This window comes from Anomaloglossus baeobatrachus, chromosome 11 (assembly GCF_048569485.1).
Source record: "Anomaloglossus baeobatrachus isolate aAnoBae1 chromosome 11, aAnoBae1.hap1, whole genome shotgun sequence".
In the NCBI taxonomy this organism is placed as follows: domain Eukaryota; kingdom Metazoa; phylum Chordata; class Amphibia; order Anura; family Aromobatidae; genus Anomaloglossus; species Anomaloglossus baeobatrachus.
In genome coordinates this window covers 177,974,396-178,001,066 of record NC_134363.1, presented here as the reverse complement: position 1 = coordinate 178,001,066, position 26,671 = coordinate 177,974,396, and the positions used below count along the sequence as shown (strand labels likewise).

The 26,671-nt window shown below is 47.9% G+C and overlaps 1 protein-coding gene across 1 annotated transcript in view; it reads left to right on the top strand.

The window, feature by feature from the left end:
• The first annotated feature begins 561 nt into the window (after window positions 1–561).
• LOC142257169 (nicotinamide N-methyltransferase-like) overlaps window positions 562–26,671 on the top strand; it is a 38,376-nt gene continuing 12,266 nt past the window's right edge. The window contains exons 1-4 of the mRNA XM_075329288.1: window positions 562–635; window positions 874–932; window positions 16,982–17,123; window positions 23,077–23,284. Of these exons, the coding sequence (XP_075185403.1) occupies window positions 17,060–17,123; window positions 23,077–23,284 (272 nt within the window). The 5' untranslated portion in view covers window positions 562–635; window positions 874–932; window positions 16,982–17,059. The remainder of the gene's footprint in view (window positions 636–873; window positions 933–16,981; window positions 17,124–23,076; window positions 23,285–26,671) is intronic.

Below are 26,671 nucleotides of genomic sequence, written 5' to 3'. Positions count from 1 at the left end.
GTCTGATACAGCGCCGAACAATCAGCTCTACCCTAACCTACTGTATCCTCACCTATCCCTTGTAGACTGTGAGCCCTCGCGGGCAGGGACCTCTCTCCTCCTATACCAGTCTGTGCCTTGTATTGTTTATGATTATTGTACTTGTCCCTATTATGTACACCCCTTTCACATGTAAAGCGCCATGGAATAAATAACGCTATAATAATAAATAATAATAATAATCACATTGATGCATTGTTTCTATTTGTCCCTTCAATTTTTTGTTCCCACAAGGTTGTGATATGTTTTCCCTTATTTACTTATGTTTCTACAGATATGTTCATATATAAACCTTCTCTTCGGTCCTTTATGTTTTGTTTTTATTTTTATTTCTTATTTTGGTGTGATCCTGATCATGTGACCATGTATAGTACGTCACAGATCATGTGCTTTCCTTATTCACGCATGCGTCACCAATTCTCTCACTGTTTGCTGTTTACTATTCAATCGCATGCTCAGTGAACCCCACACACGTCACTAATAGCTGATCACGTGATCTAGTCATGTGCTATTTGAACCCGGAAGTCCCATCCATCTGACGTTACTCCTCACACCAACGGTGGATACCTTGTTGTTCCCCGGACGCTTCGCTCCTGGTAAGTTTACCTTCCGCTATTAGCGTTATATCACGGTTCCTTTACTTTCCTTTACTAATCTTGAGATACTCGTCAGGCAGTTACTGGACTTCCTGGATCATTTTCCTTCACCTGAAGGCTTAATATTCTCCCGAGCTTATGCATAACCTCCTCCTTTGAGGTGAGATTAACCCCTTTGTATCTCTTTCCACTACAGTTATTTTATGTACACATTCTTACATGTTTATTCCTTCCTTAGGAGGTTGTGAACTCATTTACAGATCTTGCACATCTTCTCTTTGTCTGTATAATCCAGAGGTGAGATCTACATTTTCCTGTTTTTCAACAATTCACTCTTGCTAGTGATAAATTAGTTTAAAAAGAATAGCAAATCTAAGAAATTGAGAATTAATTAACCCCTTATATATACCTTTTGATGATATGTCATAGGTGATACTCCATTTTTTCTCCATGTCATTTCAGAATTTATTGATGTATGGTAGCTACAAATTTGATGATTCATGTTTCATAATCAGATTCACTGAAGACCTTTATTGTGCGTTTTCTTTTTGAATACTTGACATTCACAAAATTCACATTCTTTAGTGAGCCATAGTGAGTCTTAAGGCCCTGTTACACGCAACGACATCGCTAACGAGATGTCGTTGGGGGTCACTGAATTCGTGACTCCCATCCGGCCTCGTAAGCGACGTCGTTGCGTGTGACACGTACAAGCGACCGCTAATGATGTAAAATACTCACCAAATCGTTGATTGTTGACACGTCGTCCATTTTCCAAATGTCGTTGCTCGTGCAGGACGCGGGTTGTTTGTCGTTCCTGAGGCAGCACACATCGCTATGTGTGACGCCCCAGGAACGAGGAACAACCTCGCACCTGAGTCCTCCGGCAATGAGGTGGGCGTGACTTCCATGCGGCTGCTCTCCGCCCCTCCGCTTCAATTGGACGCCTGCCGTGTGACGTCGCTGTGACTCCGCACGAACCGCCCCCTTAGAAAAGAGGCTGTTTGCCGGCCACGGCGACGTCGTTAGGAAGGTAAATCTGTGTGACGGGGTCTAGCGATATTGTGCGCCATGGGCAGCGATTTGCCCATGATGCACAAACTACATGTTCGGGTGCTATCGCTAGCAATGTCGATGCGTGTAAAGCAGCCTTAACTTTCAGTAGTTACAATCCCCATTAGCCACTATATTTGAGCTAATTCACTATGTATTGTTTTAGTGCATTTTCCAGTGACCTTGCCTCTCGATTCTCATCGACCTACTCCTTTTCAATTTGCCTGTGATTACTAACAGGCTTCATCAGGTATATTCACCTTTTTTCCTTTTCCTCCTGTTCTCTTCATTTACACCCCTTATCAATTATTGCACATGATTATACCAATTCTTTTTTTTTGTCAGATAAAAATATCATTTTGATCTCTTATATACAGCTGGGTAAGCTCTTTTATTTATTTTGCACTAATTTTCACTATTTTCTCCTTACTTCTATTATTACTACTTTTTTCTCCAGTTTGTATTCTTTTTTTTACTATGCACATTCCCTTTCCTCTTCCCTTTCCCCTCATCCCTCCTAGCTCGCTATTTTATGTTTGTTCTGAATGCACCATGTTTGTATTTTTGTATATTCACAATTAAATGGCCGATTTATTTGTAATTGTCAATGGACATCTGATTTATATATTTTTTTGACTAATTTTGTTATGTTCTGTGTGTGTTTCATCAGTTCCTACTGACGAAGGTTAATATTTTTGACCGAAACGTCTATTGATCTAGTTGTGAACTATTGGCTGTAAAAAAAAAATCAACTAATTATATCTTCTCTTGGAGTGCCTAGTCTCATTATCTCTTTACAGAGTTGGATCCTACTAGCGCACCCAATCCCACAGAAGTGCCGTGTCCTTATTTACTATCAATAATTTACTATGTGAGCAAGGATGGTTGACCTTAGGGAGATCAACATCCACCACTGCGGAGACACCATCACGTGTTTCTCAACGCAGTGATTCTAGAGCAATGCCCCCTGCGTTGAGAAACACGTGATGGTGTCTCCGCAGTGGTGGATGCTGATCTCCCTAAGGTCAACCATCCTTGCTCACATAGTCTTTTACTAGGCAATGTCCCACTAGCCAGATTCCTACTCCACACTGATGAGGGGCAAATACCCCGAAACGGCTGTCTGTGGATGGATACCATGTTTGGCATAGGTGGTCTCCTTGACTGGAGACTGCCCTTCCCGTGGTTGTTCCTTCCCGGTGAAAGACCTGGCTAGTTTACTGCCAGCGTTGAGAAACTTGTGATGGTGTCTCCGCAGGCCTTCTTGCTTTGAATATTTCCCAGGGGGCATTGCTCTAGAATCACTGCGTTGAGAAACACGTGATGGTGTCTCCGCAGTGGTGGATGTTGATCTCCCTAAGGTCAACCATCCTTGCTCACATGGCATTTATTTATTAATAATTTCTGTGTCATGGTTCGATGCAGGAAATTTACTATTGTTAGCATAATCCAGTTACTCCCTACGTGCCTTAGGGTACCGTCTCACTAAACGACGTACCAGCGATTCTGACCACAATATGACCTGGTCAGGATCACTGGTGCATCACTACATGGTCGCTGGTGAGCTGTCAATCAGGCAGATCTCACCAGTGACCAGCCACCAGCGACTCTGCGCTTGGTAACCAAGGTAAATATCGGGTAACTAAGCAAAGCGCTTTGCTTGGTTACCCGATATTTACCTTGGTTACCAGCATACACCACTTAGCGCTGGCTCCTTGCACATGTAGTCAGGGTAAATATCGGGTAACTAAGCAAAGCGTTTTGCTCAGTAACCCGATACGTACCCTGGTTACGTGTGAAGGGAGCCAGCGCTAAGCGGTGTACGCTGGTAACCAAGGTAAATATTGGGTAACCAAGCAAAGCGTTTTGCTTAGTTACCCGATATTTACCCTGGTTACCAGCGTACACCGCTTACACAGAGTCAGTGCTCATTGGTCTCCCGCCATCAAACACGCCGATTGTGTGCTGCACAGCGGGAGACCAACGAGCAAAAAATGAACCAGAACAGTGTGCAAAGATCAGCGATCTCACAGCAGGGGCCAGGTCGCTGCTCAGTGTCACACACAGCGAGATCGCTAATGAGGTCACTAGTGCGTCACAAAACCTGTGACTCAGCAGCGATCTCGCAATGTGAGAAGTACCCCTTATGGAACGTTATCATGGTAGTCATATCGATGAGTTTTGATTAAAATTTGATCTTGCTTATTGCAATATTTATTACCCCTTCAGGTGCTTTTTTTTATTAAAATAAGAGAATATGTGGATTTCAAACAAATTATTTGATTATTTGCCACTCTTAAGAGTATATATTAAATTATTATGGTGATATTCGTGTTTGCCCTATGTATGCTTTACTATGTAAATACATAGCTTAAAGCAGGTTATACTAGAGTGGTTTGGATAATTGCCCTTGGGAGTTCCTGGTATCTCCCTGTTACTGCAATCTCTCATTGAATAATTGTTTCATTGCACAATTTCACATTTGAATATGCTAATTACGAATTACGTTGTCTTGTGACTTCCTCTTTAGCTTTATAAAAATGTCTTATGTTGTTAAATCCTTTATGCTATGAGTACGGACCTCACGCTCTGAAACGCGTAAGTGGTTGTATTGGTGCCAGTACCTCGTTTTATTATGGGCCATGTTTTTTAATGAATTTTTGAAATAAAGAAAATTGATTTTATCTGGACAAATGCTGGACCTCCTTCCACTCACTAGTATCCTGGACTGCCCGGCGTTTTGTTTCCCTGCACCGCCCAGTATCAAGTGGACTCACAGCCAGTAATCTGGACACTGAATAGGCGAGCGGAAAGAAACCCCCTTTCTTTCTGGATTTGGGTGTAATCCTTAGTATCTGTATTATTCTGTATATATACACTGCACAGTACCACTTCTCCTGTCCTGTATACTGGGTGTAATCCTCAGTATCTGTATTATTCTGTATATATACACTGCACAGTACCACTTCTCCTGTCCTGTATACTGGGTGTAATTCTCAGTATCTGTATTATTCTGTATATATACACTGCACAGTACCACTTCTCCTGTCCTGTATACTGGGTGTAATCCTCAGTATCTGTATTATTCTGTATATATACACTGCACAGTACCACTTCTCCTGTCCTGTATACTGGGTGTAATCCTCAGTATCTGTATTATTCTGTATATATACACTGCACAGTACCACTTCTCCTGTCCTGTATACTGGGTGTAATCCTCAGTATCTGTATTATTCTGTATATATACACTGCACAGTACCACTTCTCCTGTCCTGTATACTGGGTGTAATCCTCAGTATCTGTATTATCCTGTATATATACACTGCACAGTACCACTTCTCCTGTCCTGTATACTGGGTGTAATCCTCAGTATCTGTATTATCCTGTATATATACACTGCACAGTACCACTTCTCCTGTCCTGTATACTGGGTGTAATCCTCAGTATCTGTATTATTCTGTATATATACACTGCACAGTACCACTTCTCCTGTCCTGTATACTGGGTGTAATCCTCAGTATCTGTATTATTCTGTATATATACACTGCACAGTACCTCTTCTCCTGTCCTGTATACTGGGTGTAATCCTCAGTATCTGTATTATTCTGTATATACACTGCACAGTACCACTTCTCCTGTCCTGTATACTGGGTGTAATCCTCAGTATCTGTATTATTCTGTACATATACACTGCACAGTACCTCTTCTGTCCTGTATGCTGGGTGTAATCCTCAGTATCTGTATTATTCTGTATATATATATACTCTACACTATACCTTTTCTCCTGTCCTGTATACTGGGTGTAATCCTCAGTATCTGTATTATTCTGTATATATACACTGCACACTACCACTTCTCCTGTCCTGTATACTGGGTGTAATCCTCAGTGTCTGTATTATTCTGTATATATACACTGCACAGTACCACTTCTCCTGTCCTGTATACTGGGTGTAATCCTCAGTATCTGTATTATTCTGTATATATACACTGCACAGTACCACTTTTCCTGTCCTGTATACTGGGTGTAATCCTCAGTATCTGTATTATTCTGTATATATACACTGCACAGTACCACTTCTCCTGTCCTGTATACTGGGTGTAATCCTCAGTATCTGTATTATTCTGTGTATATACACTGCACAGTACCACTCCTCCTGTCCTGTATACTGGGTGTAATCCTCAGTACCTGTATTATTCTGTATATATACACTGCACAGTACCACTTCTCCTGTCTTGTATACTGGGTGTAATCCTCAGTATCTGTATTATTCTGTATATATACACTGCACAGTACCTCTTCTGTCCTGTATGCTGGGTGTAATCCTCAGTATCTGTATTATTCTGTATATATACACTGCACACTACCACTTCTCCTGTCCTGTATACTGGGTGTAATCCTCAGTATCTGTATTATCCTTTATATATACACTGCACAGTACCACTTCTCCTGTCCTGTATACTGCGTGTAATCCTCAGTGTCTGTATTATTCTGTATATATACACTGCACACTACCACTTCTCCTGTCCTGTATACTGCGTGTAATCCTCAGCGTCTGTATTATTCTGTGTATATACACTTCATAGTACCACTTCTCCTGTCCTGTATACTGGGTGTAATCCTCAGTGTCTGTATTATTCTGTATATATACACTGCACAGTACCACTTCTCCTGTCCTGTATACTGGGTGTAATCCTCAGTGTCTGTATTATTCTGTATATATACACTGCACACTACCACTTCTCCTGTCCTGCATACTGGGTGTAATCCTCAGTACCTGTATTATTCTGTGTATATATACACTGCACAGTACCACTTCTCCTGTCCTGTATACTGGGTGTAATCCTCAGTATCTGTATTATTCTGTATATATACACTGCACAGTACCACTTCTCCTGTCCTGTATACTGGGTGTAATCCTCAGTATCTGTATTATTCTGTATATACACTGCACAGTACCACTTCTCCTGTCCTGTATACTCGGTGCAATCCTCAGTATCTGTATTATTCTGTATATATACACTGCACAGTACCACTTCTCCTGTCCTGTATACTGGGTGTAATCCTCAGTATCTGTATTATTCTGTATATACACTGCACAGTACCACTTCTCCTGTCCTGTATACTGGGTGCAATCCTCAGTATCTGTATTATTCTGTGTATATACACTGCACAGTACCACTTCTCCTGTCCTGTATACTGGGTGTAATCCTCAGTATCTGTACTATTCTGTATATATACACTGCATAGTACCACTCCTCCTGTCCTGTATACTGGGTGTAGTCCTCAGTATCTGTATTATTCTGTATATATACACTGCATAGTACCACTTCTCCTGTCCTGTATACTGGGTGTAATCCTCAGTATCTGTATTATTCTGTGTATATATACACTGCACAGTACCACTTCTCCTGTCCTGTATACTGGGTATAATCCTCAGTATCTGTATTATTCTGTATATATACACTGCACAGTACCACTTCTCCTGTCCTGTATACTGGGTGTAATCCTCAGTATCTGTATTATTCTGTATATATACACTGCACAGTACCACTTCTCCTGTCCTGTATACTGGGTGTAATCCTCAGTATCTGTATTATTCTGTGTATGTATACACTGCACAGTACCACTTCTCCTGTCCTGTATACTGGGTGTAATCCTCAGTATGTGTATTATTCTGTATATATACACTGCACAGTACCACTTCTCCTGTCCTGTATACTGGGTGCAATCCTCAGTATCTGTATTATTCTGTGTATATACACTGCACAGTACCACTTCTCCTGTCCTGTATACTGGGTGTAATCCTCAGTATCTGTATTATTCTGTATATATACACTGCACAGTACCACTTCTCCTGTCCTGTAAACTGGGTGTAATCCTCAGTATCTGTATTATTCTGTGTATGTATACACTGCACAGTACCACTTCTCCTGTCCTGTATACTGGGTATAATCCTCAGTATCTGTATTATTCTGTATATATACACTGCACAGTACCACTTCTCCTGTCCTGTATACTGGGTGTAATCCTCAGTATCTGTATTATTCTGTATATATACACTGCACAGTACCACTTCTCCTGTCCTGTATACTGGGTGTAATCCTCAGTATCTGTATTATTCTGTATATATACACTGCACAGTACCACTTCTCCTGTCCTGTATACTGGGTGTAATCCTCAGTATCTGTATTATTCTGTATATATACACTGCACAGTACCACTTCTCCTGTCCTGTATACTGGGTGTAATCCTCAGTATCTGTATTATTCTGTATATATACACTGCACAGTATAATCCTGTGTATCTGTATTATTCTGTGTATATATACACTGCACAGTACCACTTCTCCTGTCCTGTTATAAGAGAGGCGACATTGTACTTCGCAGGGTCATTATTGGTTTATTATTTTCTATATTCCTATGGACAACTAAAAATAAATATTAAAAAATATGTTAAAATTGTTTTTCCCAAGTTTGGAAGTTATCACTTATGTTGTGGATAGTGGATGACTTTCCAATCGCTGTGGATGTGACGGCTGGGACCCATGATCCTGAGAAATGTGGCTCTGAATAGCACCATGTAATGGGAGCTGTAGCTGATCCCGCGCTCTGCTGCTCCATTCACATGTGGCTCTTACAATAACTGTCTGTGATCACAGTATATCATACACCAGTCACATATTCTCCCGTATACTGGATGTAATATACTATGTATAGACATCAGATGTCCTATACAGGATAGAATGCATCTGGTATAATATCTGATATTCTGTACTTATACCAATCACATATTCTGTACATCACATCTGGTATCTGTAGTCAGGGCCGCAATCAGGCCATTACTACTGGGACTCTTGTATCGGGCCGGTGAGCAGCAGGCAGGAGGGGGGGCCCAGCTGACAGCCCGGGCCCCTCCCCTTTCATTCCTCTGCTCACCGGGCCCCATGGGCAGGGGGTGGGGACGTTGCACTGACAGCACCTGCAGTCGCACAGGGGCCCCAAGCAGGAGCGCGCCCCTAGAGCCTGAAAACGTGTTAACCCCTTAGTGACTTATGACGTACTGGGTATGTCATAGCTCCCTGGTACTTAAGGACCCATGACGTACCCTGTACGTCATGGCGATTTCGCAGCCCCGGAGCCCCGGTGGCTGCGATCGCTGCAAATATCTTAGAATCGGGGAGGAGGGGACCTCTGCCTGACTTCAGGAGGGGTGGTGTCTCCTCCCCGGACCAAAGGAGGCTGTGATTGGCTGAGCGGCGTTCGTCAGCCAATCACAGCCACTGTAATGTTTCAACCATTGAAAATGGCTGAAACATTGAAATCCAGCCCTGATCAGTGCAGCTATAGCACCGATCATTGGATGGAGCTGGGTGACCTCAGTTTCAGCCGCCCCCAGCTCTGATTGGAGAGACCGGCCTTGTGACCGATCCCTCCAATCACTGTTGATCTGGGGCCGGAGACCGCTCCCCCCAGCTTCACTCCGGCATCTGTGGAAGCTGAGGAGAGCGATCGGTAAGTTATTGACACTGTCTCCTTTCAGCTGCCGCCATTGCCCTAGCCCCCACCCTTCAGCCACCGGCTGCAGCAGTCACTGCCCCAATCCACCGTCACTGAACCCATCTGCTGTCTCCCCTCCATCTGCCACCGCTCTCCCCCATCAGCCGCTGCCCCCCTCCCTCATCTGCTGCCCCCTCGCCCACCTCTCACCTTCCTCCACCTGCTGTGAGCCCCCCACCTGCTGTGATCCCCCCCACCATCTATCCGTCTCTCTGTCCATCCGTCCCTCTGTCCATCCGTCCCTCTGTCCATCCGTCCCTCTGTCCATCCGTCCCTCTGTCCATCCGTCCCTCTGTCCATCCGTCCCTCTGTCCATCCGTCCCTCTGTCCATCCGTCCCTCTGGCTATCCGTCCCTCTGTCCATCCGTCCCTCTGGCTATCCGTCCCTCTGTCCATCTGTCCCTCTGTCCATCTGTCCCTCTGTCCATCCGTCCCTCTGGCTATCCGTCCCTCTGTCCATCCGTTCCTCTGTCCATCCGTACCTCTGGCTATCCGTCTCTCATCTATATGTAGCACCCACGGGGCAGGGGTTAAATGTTACTCGTCGCCGGGCCGGTGATGTCGGATCTGGGATGTCACAGGTGGCCCTGTCCGGCTTCGTGGCCCCGAGGTATACGATAAAAGGGGATTTGGATGATGGTGGGGAATGATGAGGATGATAGTCTTGTGACGCCACCTGTGGTACGTGGCCAGGGATTAGCCGCCGCTGCTGTCGCTGTCCTCAGGGGTGGATGGTGTTGCAGCAAGGATGGTTCTGCTCCCCACAGGTGGAGCGGGGCCCCAGGGAGGATGATGAGGAGAGTAGTGGCCATTGGCGCCAAAGCGTGGGGCGACGGCAATCAAAAGGCTGAATCAGCTGCTGTGCTTCCAGCCGTGATGGGCACCAGCCGATCCCGGATCCGTTGGAGGTTAGAACCGGTATGGTGGTCGATGGGCTCTTCCTTTTTGCGCCTTTAAAGATGGATCCCCGTGTCCTGATGATGCTTGGGGACCCCGGTTTGTGTAGTGTTAGCTCCTGTCCCATGTGTAGGTGACGCGGGGCCGCTGTGGGGCTTGACTGTAATCACGACTCCGGATCCTATGTGGAACTGTGCTCTGGGATCTCATGGTGGTCAGAGGGACCTGCAATCCCCCTGTCCTGCAGATTCTGGTGATACAATGTGAAGTCTGTTCCACCTTAACGGCTCTGCACCCTGAACCACACTGGTCCCGCTCCTGTTCTCTACTGCTGGAGAACACTCTAACTGTTGTGTAAGCTCCTAACTCTCCCTGGTGGCTGCTCCTCCCCCGGTTCCCTGGCACTAGTGGGTGGCTGCCCCCCATGTTTGGTGTCTACTTTAAGACCTGACCCTAGCCTGGTCCCCAGTGGGGAGGGCAACCTGGTTGTGTATATGAGTTTGTGTTGTGGAACTGGTACCGACCTCCTCTGGATCCAGGATGAGTACTGCACCTTAAGTGAGGTGCAGTACCCTGTGGTGACTGAAGCCTCAGGGGCGCCACATATCCATCTATCTATCTATCTATCTATGATTCTATCTATCTGCTGAAAGAGCCTTAAAGTGAATCTGTCAGCAGGTTTTTGCTCCCCCATCTGAGAGCAGCATAAAGTAGAAACAGATACCCTGATTCCAGCGATGTGTCACTTACTGGGCTGTTTGCTTTCATTGTGATAAAATCATTGTTTTCTCTGCTGAAGATCTAGCAATTATACAGAGCTCATGAATATACTGGACTACCTGCAGCATGACAAGTAGCCCTGTAATGATAATCTCCTGCTGATTAACCAGTGATGTTATCAAAACTACACTAAGCAGCCCAATAAGTGACAATCGCTGGAATCAGGATCTCTTCCCCTATGTTATGCTGCGCTCAGATTAGGTGATAAAAACCTGGTGACAGATTCCCTTTGAAGGGGTTGTCAGGTCTAAATCCACAAGTCTGCATTGTCGCAATTTGGTTTCAATTACTTTAAAAACTGTATGTGACACATTCCCTTAAAGAAAAAAAAATAGATAAACCAAAAATAAATATATAACAAAGAAGTTAGATTTAAAAAGAAAAAAAAAAGTTAGAGTAAAGTAGGGCCCGGCGAAAAGAGTCCACCTTGTTGTGGAGGCAGGCTTACAAAAATCTTTTGGCTAAAACAAAATCTGATGGCTGCGTGTGTGATACGGTGTTCAATGTAAAGGGTTAATGTGTGATTGGTGGGGCTGTCGTGCAGAAGTGAAGTTTTTCCAAGAGTGGCGGTGGGACTGTGGAAGATTCGTGGGGCGGAGCTGGGGTGGAGGCGGAGCTGGGGTGGAGGTGGAGCATCAAGGGGGCCCCGAACTTTTGCCAGTATGGGGCCCTGAAATTCCTAGTGGCAGCCCTGTCTGTAGTCACAGTATATCATATCAGTCACATTCTCTCCTGTATACTGGATGTAGTATACTATGTACAGACATGAGAGTTTATATACAGATAATATAGGACTACTATAAAATCTGATGTCTGCAATCACAGCAGGAGCAGACATGATTAAGACAGCTTATGATTAAGGACTGTTTTTATCTAGTCTGAAACGCGTCAGCACCTATGCTTTGGCGTTCATCATGGAACTTTTTGTAACATAGTTTTTAAATGATCCAATAAAGTTTTTGGGATTTTATTGCATTGGAATTGGTGCTGGATCCAACCTCCCTTCTTCTTCTGATTTCACATTCTGGACCTGCCTGTCCAGTGGACCACGTGCACCCTGCTAAGTCCTGGAGCGCAGTCATTGGGGTGAGCTGAAAAAGCTTTTCTTTCATACTACAGTTTTAGGCATTGGCCCAAAGCACCAAGTAAATGCCATGTACCCCTCCCAAAGTCTTCTACACACCCAGAGTTTCATTAAAGAAAACCCTAGTGCATGCCCTTATTATCTCCCGCCTGGATTATTGCAACCTCCTGCTCTGTGGCCTCCCTTCTAACAGTCTCGCACCCCTACAATCTATTCTAAACTGCTAAACTATGCTGCCCGGCTAATCCACCTCTACCCCCGCTACTCCCCGACCTCTCCTCTCTGCCAATCTCTGCACTGGCTTCCCATTGCCCAAAGACTCCAGTTCAAAACACTAACCATGACATACAAAGCCATCCACAACCTGTCTCCTCCCTACATCTGTGACCTAGTCTCCCGGTACCTAGCTGCACATAACCTTCGATCCTCACAAGATCTCCTTCTCTCTACTTCCCTCTCATCTCCTCTTCCCACCATCGCATCCAAGATTTCTCCCGTGCCTCCCCCATACTCTGGAATGCTCTGCCACAACACATCAGACTCTCGCCCACCTTGACAAGCTTCAAAAGGAACCTGAAGACCCACCTCTTCCGATAAGCCTACAATCTGCCGTAACCCTCAGTCTGATACAGCGCCGAACAATCAGCTCTACCCTAACCTACTGTATCCTCACCTATCCCTTGTAGATTGTGAGCCCTCGAGGGCAGGGACCTCTATCCTCCTGTACCAGTCTGTGCCTTGTATTGTTTATGATTATTGTACTTGTCCATATTATGTACACCCCTTTCACATGTAAAGCGCCATGGAATAAATAGCGCTATAATAATAAATAATAATAATAATAACGAAGGAGAGCTGCGCCTGCCTTGCCTGGGGCCAGCACCCTCCTTCATCTATGCCCAGGTCCAGTTCCGATGACCTGAGGTAGAGGACATTGTCCCATCTCTGGAGACCAGGTGACCCAATGGTCTATGTCCTACTGGCCCTGATGCATGTTACAGTATGGAGCTAATATCTATATATATAATTGCCTTATTCTGTCTGTCTTGCTCCAAAATTGTGTCCTTACGGTGACAAACAGCGGATTAGCCGCTGGGCTCGCCATGGCCCCGCCCCCAGCACGGATTGGCAGCTCACCTCGCCTCCTCCCCCCTGCACAGATTGGCCACTCGCCTCGGCTCCTCCCCCCCCTACGGATTGGCCATGTCCTTACGGTGACAAACAGCAGATTGGCCGCTGGGCTCGCCATGGCCCCGCCCCCAGCACGGATTGGCCGCTCACCTCGCCTCCTCCCCCCCTGCACAGATTGGCCACTCGCCTCGGCTCCTCCCCCCCCCTACGGATTGGCCATGTCCTTACGGTGACAAACAGCAGATTGGCCGCTGGGCTCGCCATGGCCCCGCCCCCCCGCACGGATTGGCCGCTCGGCCTCACGGATTGGCCACTCGCCTCGGCTCCTCCCCCCGCACGGATTGGCCGCTCGCCTCGACTCCGCCCCCCCTGCACGGATTGGCCGCTCGCCCAGGCTCCGCCCCCCACACGGAATGGCCTCTCGCCCCGAGGTGAGCACATCAAGGTCCTGCAGCGGCGGAACACACACACACGTACACACATAAGAACAGACACACACACACACATCAGATCACACTCACTCTCACACACACCTCACACACACATCAGATCGCATCCACATACTCATAACATCCCGTGATATCGCTTGCTTCTCGGCGGCGATACTGTGCAGTGACCTTCCAGGACCTGCCGGAGGATCACATGGCCCGAAGCATGTGGTATCTCTGGATGCTGTGATTGTGTGAGCGTGTATGTGCGATATCGTCAGTGTGTGTGTGCGTGTATGCAATCGGATGTGTGTGAGTGTGTTCTGATGTGTGAGTGTGTGTGTGTGTGTGAGTGTATGCGATCGGATCTGTGAGTGTCGGCAGAGGAGTACGGCGTGCAGCACAGCTGCTGGGACCGCCCACCGGTGGGCACAGGGAGAAGTGGGGTGTGTGTGTGAGTGTATGCGATCAGATGTGTGCGTGTATACTGTCTGATGTGTGACTGTGGAGCACGATGGGGGGTGCACAGCATGGGGGATGGAGCACGATGGGGAGTGCGCAGCATGGGGGATGGAGCACGATGGGGAGTGCGCAGCATGGGGGATGGAGCACGAAGGGGGGTGCGCAGCATGGGGGATGGAGCACGATGGGGAGTGCGCAGCATGGGGGATGGAGCACGATGGGGGGTGCGCAGAATGGGGGATGGATCACGATGGGGAGTGCGCAGCATGGGGGATGGAGCACGTTTGGGAGTGCGCAGCATGGGGGATAGAGCACGATGGGGAGTGCGCAGCATGGGGGATGGAGCACGTTTGGGAGTGCGCAGCATGGAGGATGGAGCACGATCTGGAATGCGCAGCATGGGGGATGGAGCACGATGGGGAATGCGCAGCATGGGGGATGGAGCACAATGGGGAGTGCACAGCATGGGGGATGGAGCACGATGGGGGGTGTGCAGCATGGGGGATGGAGCATGTTTGGGAGTGCGCAGCATGGGGGATAGAGCACGATGGGGAGTGCGCAGCATGGGGGATGGAGCACGATGGGGAGTGCGCAGCATGGGGGATGGAGCACGTTTGGGAGTGCGCAGCATGGGGGATGCAGCACGATGGGGAATGCGCAGCATGGGGGATGGAGCACGATGGGGAGTGCGCAGCATGGGGGATGGAGCACAATGGGGAGTGCGCAGCATGGGGGATGGAGCACAATGGGGAGTGCGCAGCATGAAGGATGGAGCACGATGGGGGTGCGCAGCATAGGGGATGGAGCACGATGGGGGGTGCGCAGCATGGGGGATGGAGCACGATGGGGAGTGCGCAGCATGGGGGATGGAGCACGATGGGGAGTGCGCAGCATGGGGGATGGAGCACGATGGGGAGTGCGCAGCATGGGGGATGGAGCACGATGGGGAGTGCGCAGCATGGGGGATGGAGCACGATGGGGAGTGCGCAGGCACGATGGGGGGTGCGCAGCATGGGGGATGGAGCACGATGGGGGGTGCGCAGCATGGGGGATGGCGCACGATGGGGAGTGCGCAGCATGGGGGATGGAGCACGATGGGGGGTGCGCAGCATGGGGGATGGAGCACGATGGGGGGTGCGCAGAATGGGGGATGGATCACGATGAGTGCGCAGCATGGGGGATGGAGCACGTTTGGGAGTGCGCAGCATGGGGGATAGAGCACGATGGGGAGTGCGCAGCATGGGGGATGGAGCACGTTTGGGAATGCGCAGCATGGGGGATGGAGCACGATGGGGAATGCGCAGCATGGGGGATGGAGCACAATGGGGACTGCACAGCATGAGGGATGGAGCACGATGGGGGGTGCGCAGCATGGGGGATGGAGCACGTTTGGGAGTGCGCAGCATGGGGGATAGAGCACGATGGGGAGTGCGCAGCATGGGGGATGGAGCACGATGGGGAGTGCGCAGCATGGGGGATGGAGCACGTTTGGGAGTGCGCAGCATGGGGGATGCAGCACGATGGGGAATGCGCAGCATGGGGGATGGAGCACGATGGGGAGTGCGCAGCATGGGGGATGGAGCACAATGGGGAGTGCGCAGCATGGGGGATGGAGCACAATGGGGAGTGCGCAGCATGGGGGATGGAGCACGATGGGGGTGCGCAGCATAGGGGATGGAGCACGATGGGGGGTGCGCAGCATGGGGGATGGAGCACGATGGGGGGTGCGCAGCATGGGGGATGGAGCATGATGGGGAGTGCGCAGCATGGGGGATGGAGCACGATGGGGAGTGCGCAGCATGGGCGATGGAGCACGATGGGGATGGAGCACGATGGGGAGTGCGCAGCATGGGGGATGGAGCACGATGGGGAGTGCGCAGGCACGATGGGGGGTGCGCAGCATGGGGGATGGAGCACGATGAGGGGTGCGCAGCATGGGGGATGGCGCATGATGGGGAGTGCGCAGCATGGGGGATGGAGCACGATGGGGGGGTGCGCAGCATGGGGGATGGAGCATGATGGGGAGTGCGCAGCATGGGGGATGGAGCACGATGGGGAGTGCGCAGCATGGGGGATGGAGCATGATGGGGAGTGCGCAGCATGGGGGATGGAGCACGATGGGGAGTGCGCAGGCACGATGGGGGGTGCGCAGCATGGGGGATGGAGCACGATGGGGGGTGCGCAGCATGGGGGATGGCGCATGATGGGGAGTGCGCAGCATGGGGGATGGAGCACGATGGGGGGTGCGCAGCATGGGGGATGGAGCACGATGGGGGGTGCACACCTCCCCCCAAAACACACACACACACCGCCACACACGCACTGCACAACACACCACACACACACTGGGAACCACAAACACCGCCCTACACAGACACCCACACACACAGACAACGCCGCACACACACAACACCCAACACACAAACACCATGGCACACACAAATATACGCACATACAGCACAACACACACTGCACAAAACATACCTCCCCCAAAACACACACACACACACCACACCCACACAAACCGCGCAATACACACACAACGCTACAGACACACAGCGCTCCACAAACAACGCAACACACGCAACACACAAACACCGCTCTCACCCCCCGCCACACCCAGACAACACCCAGAACATGTACAGCGCCCTACACAAACACTTGGTAACTACACACAACAACATCTATCTATATATATATATATATATATATAACAAAAATCATACATTAACTACACAATACGTAAATTCTAGAATACCTGATGCGTAGAATCGGGCCACCTTCTAGTAGGATATAACATCTTAATCTTATTTTCTTCACCATGAGCTGAGATCATATGAGCCCAGGGGGTCTATCTTCAATAAAGTCTACAACAGATGATCACCTGAATTCTTCTGACTAACTTGTTATACAATATTTACTAATATATTCAGTCTAATGGTTTATTTCCAAAGGTATATAGACAGGCTCTCCGAGAGACAGACAGACAGACAGACAGACAGACGTGCCTCCTCATACATCCGCACCAGAAGATGGATCGTGCAGATGATGCATTTACAATTCCTATGAAAAAACTGCACTCTACTTTCAGTCAGGGTTTGTATGGAATATCCCAACTATCTATCCCTCTATCCCTCTATCTATTCCTCTATCTATCTATCTATCTATCTATCTATCTATCCCTCTATCTATCTATCTATCCCTCTATCTATCTATCTATCTATCTATCTATCCCTCTATCTATCTATCCCTCTATCTATCTATCCCTCTATCTATCTATCCCTCTATCTATCCCTCTATTTATCTATCTATCTATCTATCTATCCCTCTATCTATCTATCCCTCTATCTATCTATCCCTCTATCTATCCCTCTATCTCTCTATCTATCCCTCTATCTATCTATCTATCTATTTCTCTATCTATCCCTCTATCTATCCCTCTATCAAATCAAATCAAATCAAATCAAATAAGCTTTATTGGCAGGACCAAATACAAATTAGTTTTGCCAAAGCAAGTGTACATTAGGGGCTGGGGCTGGGGCTGTGGGGATGGGGGGTGGGGACTGTAGGAAAGATGGATGGGGCACATCCAGGGTGGGGACTGTGGGGGCACTTCTAGGATGGGGGCTATGGAAGTCCATGGCTTATGATGGGGCATATCCACGGTGGGGACTGTGGTAACGGTGGATGGGACATATCCAGGGTGGGGATTGGGGGGCCACATCTGGGATGGGGGGCTATGGGAGTCCATGGCTTATCATAGTTCTCTTTCTCGAAGTCTATGACATTCGCTCACATACCGCGCTGCTATCTCCACTGCGCTCTCTTCTTCCCCCAGCAGGATATATGTTTTCTCTTCCTCCTTCATGGAGCTGAAATCCGGGAAGAGATGGGAGAGTCTCCTGAAGTGAGTGTCCCTCACTGCTGAGTACTTGGTGCAGTGTAGCAGGAAGTGGGTTTCATCCTCCAGGGCCTCCAGGTCACAGTGTTGGCACAGTCTGTCCTCCCTTGGCTTGTAGCTCTGCTTGTGTCGACCGGATTCGATGGCTAGACTGTGGGCACTGAGTCTATATCGGCTCAGGGTCCTGCGGTCTCTGGGGTCCGGGATTTTCTCCAGATACGGGGCCAGTCTGTAGTCTCTCTGTAGTCTCTGGTACGTGGTCAGTTTCTGTGAGGTGTTGATGTCGGTCCTCCAGTCACTGACATACCTCTCCTGGCCCTCGTCTACCATCTTCCTGATTCTGGTTCTTGTCAGGCTGCTGTGATTGGTTATTTTGTCCAGTTGGGTTTGGGAGAGCTGTGCCCGGGGTCCTGGTTCATCTGGCCCACGTATATATATCAGAGCTTTGTGGTGATGGGAGCTTGGATTGCTGCTCTGTAGGTGAGCCTGAAATGATAGTGACCTCTTCAGAGCTGCTACGTGTAGAGAGAATCTGCCCAGCTCGGCTCGACAGGCGCTGTTGGAGGTGCTTCGATGGACCTGGAGAAGGTGCTTACAGAATTCCAGGTGGAATATTTCTGTTGGGCTGGAATCCCACCTTGACCAATCTGGGTAAGTGTGAGGGCCCCAGACTTCGCTGCCGTACAGGAGGATTGGAGCAATGATGGAATCGAAGATTTTTAGCCAGACCCTCACTGGTGGCTTCAGATGATACAATTTCCTTCGGATGGCATAAAAGGTTTTGCAGGCCTTGTTTTTCAGGGTCTCTATGGCTTGTTTAAAGCTCCCTGACTGGTGAATTTCCAGGCCCAAGTAGGTGTATTTGTCTGTTCCTGTTAGAGTGCAGCCGTTTACGACAAATGAAGGATGCTGGTCAAATCTTCTTTTTCTCTTCTGGAACACCATGATGTTTATTTTCTTTAGATTGATCGGTAGTGCCCATGTGGAGCTGAATTTCTCCAAAATTTGTAGGTTGTCTTGGAGACCTTTCTCGGTTGGTGACACCAGCAGTAGGTCATCTGCATAGAGCAAGAATTTCACCTGGGCGTCATGGAGTGTGAGACCTGGAGCAGGTGAAGATTCCAGAGCAGCAGCCAGCTCATTGATGTAAATATTGAAGAGCGTTGGACTTAGGCTGCAGCCCTGTCTGACTCCTCGGCTCTGCTGGAAATAAGCCGTTCTTCTACCGTTCACACTCACGCTGCAGAGGTTCTCGGTGTAGGAGCTTTTGATGACATCGTAGGTCTTTCCTCCTATTCCGCTTTCCAGCATTTTTAAGAACAAGCCCGGGTGCCACACTGAGTCAAAGGCCTTTTTAAAGTCTACAAAGCAGGCGTATATCTTCCCATGCTTTGTATTGTGGACGTGGCTCTGAATGAGACTGTGCAGGGTGTAGATGTGGTCCGTGGTGCGGTGGTTTGGCACGAACCCTGCTTGGCTTTTGCTCAAGACATTGTGCTCGGTAAGGAAACTGATGATCCTTTTGTTTAGGATGCTGTTGAACAGTTTTCCCAAGTTACTGCTGACACATATGCCTCTGTAGTTGGCAGGGTCATACCTGTCCCCAATCTTGTGGATCAGTGTAATGAGTCCTTGGTTCCAGGTACGAGGGAAGTAGCCAGCACTCAGCACAATGTTGAACAGTTTAACCATTGCAGCTTGAATTTCTGGTGGGCTGTACTTCAACATCTCTGGGGGGATTCCATCCAGACCACTAGATTTTTTACACTTTATGGAAGTGATTTTCTCTGCAACTTCCTGTAATGTAATTGGTGTGTCCAGTGGGTTTTGGAAGTTTTTGATTTTCTCTTCCATTGCCTTTAGTTTTGATGTTATGTTTTCCTGCTCTTGGCTTAGTCCTTCTTTTGGGATGTCTTTGTAGAGGTCTCTGGAGTACTGGAGCCAGATGTTGCCATTTTGGATATGGGTATCAGTCTTTTTCTTGCTCTTTGTGTCCATGTGGCTCCATATTTCCCAGAAGGAGTTGTCTTGGAGGGCGTCTTGGAGTTGGCTAAGTTTGGTAGAGATGTAGCTCTGCTTCTTCCTCCTGAGGATGGTTTTGTACTGCTTTTGTATGGTGTCATAGGCTTCCCTCAGGTCTGGGTTGTTGGGGTCTCTGTGTTTATTGTTTGAGGCTGTTCTCAGGGTCTTTCGAACGGCTTTACACTCTTTGTCAAACCAACCATTGATCTGCTTTTCTTTTGGCCTCTTGTAGTTGACTTGTTTGAGGTCGGACAATTTGGCCATGGTGTGGAATATTTTGTTGAGGTCTTTTGCAGCTTGATTCACTCCTTCTGGGTTTGACTTGTACTTGTAGCTGTAGAAGTTGTGGAGCATCTCTTGTAATTCCGGTCTGTTGGGAGCCTCTTTATATTTTATTTCTGACGTCTTGGACCATTTATAGGATGGAGGTCGGTTGTAGAGGCTGCTCTGCTGTGGCTTTTGTGTGGATGGTTTCTCTGTAGATTTCATGTACAGGAGAAGTTGGCTGTGGTCTGACAGGTGCGTTTGTGGGGTGACTATGAAGGCGCTAATATTTGCCGGGTCCATATCTGTAATGGCGTAGTCTACTACACTCCTTCCTACATGGGAGTCTAGTGTATATCTTCCCAGTGAGTCTCCCTTTGTACGTCCATTAAGAATATGAAGACCTAAACTTTTACATAAGTTCAGGAGCTTTTTGCCACTTTTGTTGACTGTACTGTCATAGCTGTTTCTCTCTGAGTGTTCTGAGTCGTGACTGTCGTTCTCTGCCCCAAATATGTAGATGTTTCCATCTGTGGTCAGAAAGTCTTTTTCTCTCCCTGTTCTTGCATTGAGGTCTCCAAAGATGAGAACTTTGCCCAGGACCTGATAATGGGTGGCTTCTTCTTGTAAGATCTCAAAGCTGTCTGGATTGAAGTAGGGGGACTCTGGCGGTGGTATATAGGTGGTGCAGAGGTAGACATCGGACTGAGAGGTGAGGATGGAGCTGCTGATTCTGATCCATATGTGGCTGCCTCCTCTCTTCACTGGTTTGATGTACTGGTGGAGCTCTTCTTTATAACAGATCAATATTCCTCCTGAGCAGCGGCCCTGTTTGATGTTTTTATTTTTAAGGGCAGGGACTGAGATTTCTCTGTATCCGATTGGCACCAGAGATTCGTTTTCAGCTCTGGTCCATGTTTCCAGGAGGATCTGAATGTCTATATTCTTCAGTCTTTGAATAAAGTCGGGGTCATTTGTTTTACATCCAAAGGCCGAGGTGCTCAGGCCTTGAATGTTCCAGCTGCTGATTGTGAATGAGGTCATTTTTTTTTCTATATATACCTCATGTGTATATACCTTGTAATGAGTCTATCTATCCCTCTATCTATCTATCTATCCCTCTATCTATCTATCCCTCTATCTATCCCTCTATCTATCTATCCCTCTATCCCTCTATCTATCTATCCCTCTATCTATCTATCCCTCTATCTATCTATCCCTCTATCCCTCTATCCCTCTATCTATCTATCCCTCTATCTATCTATCCCTCTATCTATCTATCCCTCTATCTATCTATCCCTCTATCTATCTATCCCTCTATCTATCTATCCCTCTATCTATCCCTCTATCTATCTATCCCTCTATCTATCTATCCCTCTATCTATCTATCCCTCTATCTATCTATCCCTCTATCTATCTATCCCTCTATCTATCTATCCCTCTATCTATCTATCCCTCTATCTATCTATCCCTCTATCTATCTATCCCTCTATCTATCTATCCCTCTATCTATCTATCTATCCCTCTATCTATCTATCCCTCTATCTATCTATCTATCCCTCTATCTATCTATCTATCCCTCTATCTATCTATCTATCTATCCCTCTATCTATCTATCTATCCCTCTATCTATCTATCCCTCTATCTATCTATCTATCCCTCTATCTATCTATCTATCCCTCTATCTATCTATCTATCTATCCCTCTATCTATCTATCTATCCCTCTATCTATCTATCTATCCCTCTATCTATCTATCCCTCTATCGATCTATCCCTCTATCGATCTATCCCTCTATCGATCTATCCCTCTATCGATCTATCCCTCTATCGATCTATCCCTCTATCGATCTATCCCTCTATCGATCTATCCCTCTATCGATCTATCCCTCTATCGATCTATCCCTCTATCGATCTATCCCTCTATCGATCTATCCCTCTATCGATCTATCCCTCTATCGATCTATCCCTCTATCGATCTATCCCTCTATCGATCTATCCCTCTATCGATCTATCCCTCTATCGATCTATCCCTCTATCGATCTATCCCTCTATCGATCTATCCCTCTATCGATCTATCCCTCTATCGATCTATCCCTCTATCGATCTATCCCTCTATCGATCTATCCCTCTATCGATCTATCCCTCTATCGATCTATCCCTCTATCGATCTATCCCTCTATCGATCTATCCCTCTATCGATCTATCCCTCTATCGATCTATCCCTCTATCGATCTATCCCTCTATCGATCTATCCCTCTATCGATCTATCCCTCTATCGATCTATCCCTCTATCGATCTATCCCTCTATCGATCTATCCCTCTATCGATCTATCCCTCTATCGATCTATCCCTCTATCGATCTATCCCTCTATCGATCTATCCCTCTATCGATCTATCCCTCTATCGATCTATCCCTCTATCGATCTATCCCTCTATCGATCTATCCCTCTATCGATCTATCCCTCTATCGATCTATCCCTCTATCGATCTATCCCTCTATCGATCTATCCCTCTATCGATCTATCCCTCTATCGATCTATCCCTCTATCGATCTATCCCTCTATCGATCTATCCCTCTATCGATCTATCCCTCTATCGATCTATCCCTCTATCGATCTATCCCTCTATCGATCTATCCCTCTATCGATCTATCCCTCTATCGATCTATCCCTCTATCGATCTATCCCTCTATCGATCTATCCCTCTATCGATCTATCCCTCTATCGATCTATCCCTCTATCGATCTATCCCTCTATCGATCTATCCCTCTATCGATCTATGACCTATATATAATATATTTTACAGTGTATTCTATTATATCACGTATAATATAATACTTTGCACTTCTTATTCTCCCACAGGTCACATTAAAGGGGACACATTGATTGATGTCAGCTACGGCTCCCTCATTTACCATCTTTTACCTGCCTCCCACTATTTCAAACAGATAATAATACTGCGAGACTCTGACAGTAGCATCGCAGAGATTAATAAATTTGTGAACAAACGTACGGGAGCGTTTGATTGGTCTTGCGCATCGAAAATCCTGGCCGGTATCACAGGAAACAGGTGAAGTCATTATACAAATGGTAGAAGTCTATCGAGCCGTGATGATCAACAATGGGGAAAATACAGGAAGTTTTTTCTGTGATATTTGAGATATTGATCTATTACTTATATTAATTAGTTTACATTGCTGTTAATCATATCCCAGGGAGCGGGGTCACCTCCTAACACTCACCTGAAGCTGATCTCTGCACTCCCTAATGTCCCTAGATGGGTCCGTCTCCTTGTAAGCCGATCACGTGCCTAGGCCCTTGCTGGCCCTGAGCTCAGCCTGCCTATTGAAGGCCATTGAGATGCTAATCTTGTCACCACAATAAGACAACACCAGGATGGTAAGACAAATGGCTGGGGAAAGACACAATAAAAAAAACCACTCCTTCTTTCGTAGGAAACTTTACAGCTGCAATAGTAACAACACTTCAGATATCCAGAGACAAACTCCTTAAAGGGAACCTGTCAGGTCCAATATGCACCCACAATCATGAGCAGTTCTGGATGTGTCGCGGGCGGTGGGGCGCTGCGCTCGCTAACGCTCGGGTCCGGTGCTGCTGCTGCTGCTCGGTGGCTCGAGCGGTGGGCCGGATCCGGGGACTCGAGCGGCGCTCCTCGCCCGTGAGTGAAAAGGGGGGTGGTTTGGTTTGGGGATTTAGTCCATGACGTTACCCACGGGTTGTGGTGAAGATCCCGGGAGCGATGGTAGGGAGCAGCTGTGATGTTGTTTTCCCCCTCCGTGGGTAGGGGTTAGTGGTCCCGGGGCCCGGTGGTGTGACTGGGAGGCAGGGTAGGTGAGGTGCAGGGTTGCAGGGACAGCGCGGCGCGGTGCCGGATGGCACGGGTGTACTCACTCAGCAAGAGATGCATAAAGTCTCCAGTAAACTAAACGGCTGGATGGACGGGTTCCGCAGCCGGCTGCTGCAGTGTCTCTCCCCGGACAGGTGATGGTGGCTGTCTTTCCCTGCACCTTTGTGTACTGTCTTGACTACGATGGGTTCCCAACGGTAGTCCGCTCCCCGGTGTATGGATGCCGGAGGAGCCCGTTTTGCCCGCAGGCGCTGGCCCTTGGGTCTCTAGCCATTGGCGGTGGCTGTATACCCTCACGGTGCGGACGGTTGCCTTCTAACGGGTCTTTGGTTGTTAGGAAACCCCTGGGGTTCCTGTCACACTTGGATTTGACTGTTGATGGCGACTCCAAGCCTAGTCGGGGTCCGATGGCCCTGCCTGTGTGTGCTAGCTTCACTTCGCTCCCCGGTCGGTACCGGCGGGCCTCCGCCCGACCCCGGTCCTATGGTTCCGGGTTGATCCACCACTCCTGCAGACGGCCGCCACCGTCTGCCAACCTTGCTGTCAGTGCCTGGGCCACAACCCAGACACTCTCCACTTTACTCCTCTCACTTCAACCTCCTAAACTTCACTGACTACCTTTCCCGCCTCCAGGCCTGTGAACTCCTCGGTGGGCGGGGCCAACCGCCTGGCTCTTCCCCACCTGGTGTGGACATCAGACCCTGGAGGGAGGCAACAAGGGTTTTGTGTCTGGCTAATGTAACTGCCTAGGGTGGTGGGGGTGTGTGCGTGTTACCTGTGACGACCTGGCTAGTCCAGGGCGCCACAGATGCATATTGCTAATCCCTGGCTGACTGTCCCTGTATCTAGTAGCATACATAAAGAGATCTTTAGAAAGAGAGCACGGGGACTAGTTACAAGGGCATTAGTTCCTGCACTCATTCTGCCCTTATAGCATGTTAGCACACCGCCGACAGCGGTGTGCTAACATGCTATTCAATGCCCATTGCCAGCGTCATCAACAGCAGTGACGCACATACTTGTGTCCATTGCACCACCTCAGAATGCCGGGCTTAGGGTCAGTGCGCATGATCATAAGTCCCCGACACTTCCAGGCATGCGCACTATGAAGTTGGGTCTACGTGTCCCGGCTTCAAAGAGGTCTATTGCGCATGAGCGGAAGTGCTGGGGACTTCTGATCATGAGTACTGCCCGGCGTCTGAGGCAGTGACAATGGACACAGGTATGCGTATCACTGCCAATGATGACGCTGAGCAATGGGCATTGAGTAGAATGTTAGTACGTCCCTGGGGGCTTGATAAGGGGGCGGAATAAGCCTAGGAACTAATGCCCTTGCAACTAGTCCTTGCCATCATTAGCTTATCATATAGGATCTTTAGAAATACCTTTTCTATAATCTATTTATGCTACTGGATACAGGGACATAAATTAACAATAAGCTCCATAACACCATACAATTGTAATTGTGGATGTGGATTCTACCGCATCCCCACATGCAGCTCAAACTCAAAATCATAGTATATGAAGAAAGAGGACATAGAGTTTTTATAGTGCAAAATAGTACAAAAAAGTTTACTAAGGCACAAGGTGAACATCCATTAAAAGCATATAAAATATACCAGGATCAGGTCCTATACACAGATCACTAGGGATCCAGGATATACAAAACATTTACAAAAATTGCAAAGCAATGGATTATTATTATAAGTATACTCCATATTAGACTGTGCCCATAATGGACATATCCCCACAGGATCCCATATAAGTTAGTATAACATACAACCAATACCGTGTTTTTCCAAAAATAAGACACTGTCTTATATTTTTTTTGCCCCCCAAAAAAGCACTAGGGCTTATTTTTGGAGGAGGTCTTATTTTTGGAGAAACACGGTTGGGGGTAAGTTTAACCCCCAAAAAAGCAGACCCCCCCCCCCCACTTCCCAGGAGACTCATACTCACCAGACCAGGACGTCTGCGTAGTTCCAAGGTCCTCCGGCGATCTCCGGTCGGTGCTGCACGCCATCCTACCCTGCTGCTAGCTGACACGTTGACACACACAGAAGATCCCAGACACACACACACACACACACAGCAGATCACAGATATACACAGCAGATCACACACAGCCGATCACAGATACACACAGCCAATCACAGATACACACAGTCGATCACAGATACACACATCCGATCACAGATACTCACAGCCGATCAGAGGCACACACACACAGCAGATCGCAGATATACACAGCAGATCACAGATACACACAGCCGATCACAGATACACAGAGCCGATCACAGATACTCACAGCCGATCACAGGCACACACACAGCAGATCAGATACACACAGCAGATCACACACTGCAGATCGCAGACACACACAGCCAATCACAGATACACACAGCCGATCACAGGCACACACAGCCGATCACAGGCACACACAGCCGATCACAGGCACACACAGCCGATCACAGGCACACACAGCCGATCACAGGCACACACAGCCGATCACAGATACACACAGCCAATCACAGATACACACAGCAGATCGCAGATATACACAGCAGATCGCAGATATACACAGCAGAT